Source organism: Carya illinoinensis, chromosome 3 (genome assembly GCF_018687715.1).
Source record: "Carya illinoinensis cultivar Pawnee chromosome 3, C.illinoinensisPawnee_v1, whole genome shotgun sequence".
NCBI lineage: Eukaryota > Viridiplantae > Streptophyta > Magnoliopsida > Fagales > Juglandaceae > Carya > Carya illinoinensis.
The window spans coordinates 36,197,782-36,202,935 of record NC_056754.1 but is presented as its reverse complement, the minus strand read 5'-3'; the positions used below and the strand labels follow the sequence as shown (position 1 = coordinate 36,202,935).

Sequence of the window (5,154 nt, the reverse complement as noted above, 5' to 3'; positions counted from 1 at the left end):
CTCATAGTGTTGAGCTCGCTACTCAGTTGTGTCACTCTTTGCTTGCTTCCTTTTATGATTTCGGCTCCACGAGGTCTTAGATCTTAAAAGTGAGAAATTTTCTCTTGTCCAAATCCCTTTTATAGGATGGGACTGTCAAGCTTCCTTCTGATACATCTCTGCTCTAGGCATGCTTGAATAGGAGTCCTTTGGTCTTGACTATTACCATGTAGGATGACAAAGACAGATGGTCAAGGGATGGTTTGCCTTCCCTTCGGTCTTCCAACTCCTTAGTCCATCCTTGAATAAGGATCCTCCACGTGGCATTGAGTCATATCTCAGGGTTCAGATTATGTGACTCCCTAAGTCGTAGTCCCTCTAGCAGATCCACTCTGGATGTGACAATTCAGTTGTAGTGTGAGCTTCTACGTATGACATTGCCACTCTTTTGAGCATCTTTCGTGTTGTTCCGAAAGCTCTCAGACTTGATCTGGCTTCTCCTATGCCATTGCTCGCCCTAAACGAGTCACTCTTGCTCATCAAAGCCATTGGCCTCCTTAGCTCATCATTCTTACCTGCATGGTAGGCGACTTTTCTAATTCTAGGAAATAGCTGCCAAGACGTTTACAAGGTGCTTGTTCGCTCACATGTTATACTAGCTTCACTTTATTGCACCCGCATCAATTTTCTCCACCACACCAATAGAGTGTCCCTCATCTTTTCCTTCTACTAAATTTTATTGGTAGTTTGTCCCCTTGCGCTATTGGGATCCTCACCTTGTAGCACCCATGACAATTTTTCACCAAATCAATTAAGTGGCTTCTTATCTTTTCCTGCCACTCACACTTGATTGGTGGTTTGTCCCCTTGCACTGGGGTGATCCTCGTAGTTGAAGATTGGGTCATCTCGTTAATAAATTTATTATTCTCAAGCCTAGATGTAACCATGTAGACCAAAGAATGAGGGATACTTGTATGGACGTACGACTGAGGAGGCGAAAACGAAGGTGGGACCAAGAAAAAAGGAAGGAAAAAATATAGCTCAAAGGTGACAAGTTTATTGAGGATAAGCTATTGTTCTTACTTTTCCTCTTTTACACATTGATTGATCGTTACTCGGTATTTGGTAAGGTAAAGACACATACCATTTGCAAACTCCATAAGAGAGCCATGTATATTTCCTAAAATCGAATATAAAATTTTAAATATAAATCATTTATATTAATCCATCTTCTCCGAATCCCCATCCCAATATTCGACGCCAAATGTTCTCTTAACTCACGGATAGAAAACCGTTATAGAGGAGAAGATCCAGATAGAAAACCGGATGAGAAGGTTGAAAAGAGTGGGTTGTAGGAAAATCAAAGACATTCTTCTTCAACAAGACTTAATCATCAACTCCTTTTCAGTGTCTCTTGTAGAAACCTCTTTTTCAGTTGGCCTTATGGGTTCACTGGCCATAATGACTCCTTGATTTTGCATATCCACCCATTTGTCTTGCAGCAGGTACAAGAAGGCAATGAAGGACATCTCAGCGGTGAAAATGATAATCCAAAGCCTTATACTTCTTGATGTCTTTTCATGATAGGCTTGTAAACCTGAATATACATTCAGAATTCCAAGTAGGGATACTGCAGTTCCAAGTAGCCAATGCACAAAAAACCATACACTCCTTCCTTTGGACCCCCTGGAGAGAACAAGAAGTTGTTGTAAACTCAACAGCAGAAGTTATATTGAATATATAGCTTATTTTTCTCTCCCCTCTCAACAATTTCCCTCCTTCAAAATGCAAGAGTAAGCTGAAATTCACAGCTCTGTTCTGTTGTGTGTCTCATTTGCCAAATGGAGCTTAATACTCATAAATTTCCAGATAGATGAATTAATCAATAGCCTCATATAAGTATCCATTTTATATACTGAATTATTATATTTGCAAGCGAGTCTGGAGGACAAACTTTCCACTGCTGACATAGCAAGATTTGACATGCAAGAAAATTTAATTTCAAAAATCTAGTCACATCAGTAACTTGGAAGATATATCCTCCACACCTACTTACAAATAAAATGATTAATTAATGTTTTGATGTAAAAACACTAAATGGTTACCTCTGTGGCCTTACAACCCCAACGAGTGGTTGCAGCCATATGATACCATATAGGGCTACCCCTATTCTTTGATGATAATTGTTGAAGGAATTGTTGAAGTTTTTGATGGACAGTACTGCTCCTGCCGTGGCAAGAAGTACCACCAGTATCTGTTCAATAGAAATTGCTAATAAAATATAAGAATAAAAGCAGATATATTAAGGCTCAGTTTGGATCGAGAGTTTATCTCAACTCATCTCAATTTATTTTATCTCATCATTACAACTTTATCAAATTTTCACACAAAATATAATACATAATTCAACTTTTTCAAATCTCTAAGTAATAATAATATTAAAAAATAATATTTTAATAATATTTTATTTAGCTTTCAATTTTTATCTAAAATCATCTCTTCTCATTTCATCTCACTATCCGTACTTCACCTAAGTCGTTTGCTAAAAATTACGGTAATGATGGGTCTATATCTTTACTTTAGACGAATTATTTTTCTACATTGTTAGTTGTGATGGGGCTAAAGACAACTAATGTCATAATTGTGTTCCACTTGCTCCGTTTCAAACAAGATGGAAAAGCAACGGGTTTTTAATGAACTGCAATAGTGGAATCACTGCTTTTTCTTGTTCCTTAAGTATTCATGATAATGTTTGAACTTTTGGGCTAGAGAAGTTCACCCGTCGTTGCTTCAATATCAAGAAACCGTAAGCCATAGAAATAAATTTCAATAAGGATTCTTTATTACTTTCAAAGTACCTCTGATCATAATCGAAGTTCAAAGTCTCATTGTTATCTTTTGTAGCACTATAGAGATACTCCTTATCATGTAATATAAGGTAAAAAATATTGAGAAAGGTACTCTCATTGTCAGTCTAGATATGTCAGAAAACAAGATAATGTAACAGGAGGAACAGAATCAAACTTGCCTGTAAAATCGCATGAACATAGAACAGAATTCTGAGCCTTCTCCCACTTTCTTCTCTGTTTGACATTCTTATAATAAGTATCCCAACAGGCATCAAGAACCCCATTGAAGCCCAGAGGAGAAGGCCATGGAGTGTAATCTCATACAGAAATTTTGCGCTCAGCTGTTATCATCACTAAAGTTAGCTTCATGATAAATTTCAAAGAAATCATTTAAAAAATTTATGTTGTGTGAGAGAGAATAATTTTCAAGAGATGAGAATGATAGAAAGAAAAGAAAAACCTTATCAAGGTGGTCTTTTTTACTTGCATTTTTTGCATGTTCTTGAGATGAACAAACAACTGGTAGAGCAAGAATAAAAATACTTGCTGGAATGACGAAACAAACCAATTTCTGCAGTAGCAGCATTCTTTCCTCTCTGAAAAAGATAAGCAATGGCCACTCCTTTAAAGACCTGGAAACCTTGTTATGCCGTCAAGGCTTTTAAACTCAGTTGGAGAAAAACGAGGTCTAGTATATTGCAGTGATGAGGAAATGACAATATCAATGATAGACCACTGATTAAATATCTATTCGGGAAATGAGATCGGTTGGGGTACTCGATGTTCTCAAGAAACAGGTACAGTCATGAGTATCTGTCTCTTGCTCTCTGCCCCTCTTTGAGAAATTTAATCATATTAATAATTTGCATTATGAAAACAATAATCCTATTTTAGGGAAGCTGAAGTGAGAAGTTTTGAATAAAGTACCGTAGGTGCCGCATGGAGGTCCATGATTTAGGTATGAAAATTCAGTTAAAAAAATAACAGAGTTGAGATTGCAAGTTTGCAACCATGTGGGGCTCACATATGACACCTTTTCGGAATGCAAGAGAATGTGGATTGTCAGAGCATAAAGGATGACAACTTTTAAAGCAAGTTCAGATATTGAGCGGAGAGTCTATGGTGGATATTGGTATAGGTTTAACAGGTAAACATTATCCTCTGCTTCCCACTACCGGATATGCACTACGTCAGTATGCCTGAACAGAACCGCTTCACCGCTTCCAATAGTAACGCAAAAAGAGATGGCAGTTTTAATGGCAAACCCATGATTGTGGTCGGTAAGACAGACGTCATTCTGACATATTGGTGAATTGGAGTAATTGGACATTTCCAGCTTAATTGTTGCAGATGGTGAAAACTGCTAATCGTCTGCCTTCCGTGAATAATAAAATGACTTGCATCATTCGACCAAAATAAAGGTTGGTAGTTAGCAAGCTTCATTATTTTTTGGAAAGAAAATATTGTAATCACGTGGTTGGTTTGATTGGTATCGAACTAAAAATTGGCACTAATCGTCACCTTTTTCAATTTCCTTCATACGTCTTCTCTCTCCCCCCCCCCCCCCCCCCCCCCCCCCCCGCGGCCATGAGTGCCGCTGTCCTCCCTCCATCGCATCGTCACTCCCTCCGCCACCTTAAGTCTCTTTGCTTCTCTTTCTTATATATGCATGAAACAGCAAACTGCATCGACTCCATCTCACCATCACCGTCCTCCACATCGGGATACCATCGTAAGTAAACCTGTCTCTCTCCTCCATTAACTCTCTCTCCTTCCTCTCTCTCAACTTGGGTGTTTTGTTACATGGTCTAGAACATTGCTCAAATGTGAGGACCCTACCTAATGTGAAAGGGGAAAAATGATTTGTAGAGTTGAAGGAATGGCAAAGACGAGAAACACTCCCATGGTCTTAGGAACTAGCAGCAGGAGACACCAAGTGCAGTTAGTCCAACATTTGGGCTATTAGACACCTTGTGGGAATTAGGCTGACATGTCCCAGGTCGAAGTAGAGATGAGGAATTGGCCATGACAGACTAGCTAGAAAAGTCATCTTCCATGAGAATGAGAACGAGGAGCTAAAGAGACTAACAAGCTTGGGTAAGTTCCAAGCTACCCACCCAAGGCGAGAAATGATTACTCACCAAAGTGGAGCTACGGAAAACTACTAACACCATCAAACATGGGAACTTTCGAGGATAACACGGAAGAGTTTATAGAAGTGTCAGCAATGTACGTAGAAGCCCACACCATATCTTAGAAGTCACATCCAGAGTAGCTCTGCAATTAAAGGTGAAGGCATGACAAGTCGTGTCGTTAGGACCTAGAA

General features: G+C 38.9%; 1 protein-coding gene across 1 annotated transcript; it reads right to left on the bottom strand.

Annotated features, from left to right (window-relative positions):
* Nucleotides 1-1,016: 1,016 nt before the first annotated feature.
* On the bottom strand, nucleotides 1,017-3,646 carry LOC122305626 (cytochrome b561 domain-containing protein At4g18260-like). Its single transcript, XM_043118213.1, has 4 exons — nucleotides 3,289-3,646; nucleotides 3,008-3,169; nucleotides 2,085-2,233; nucleotides 1,017-1,665 (listed from the first exon to the last, which is right to left on the bottom strand). Exons 1-4 carry the CDS (start codon nucleotides 3,412-3,414, stop codon nucleotides 1,356-1,358), a joined length of 747 nt encoding a protein of 248 aa, XP_042974147.1. The 5' UTR covers nucleotides 3,415-3,646; the 3' UTR covers nucleotides 1,017-1,355.
* Nucleotides 3,647-5,154: the final 1,508 nt, after the last annotated feature.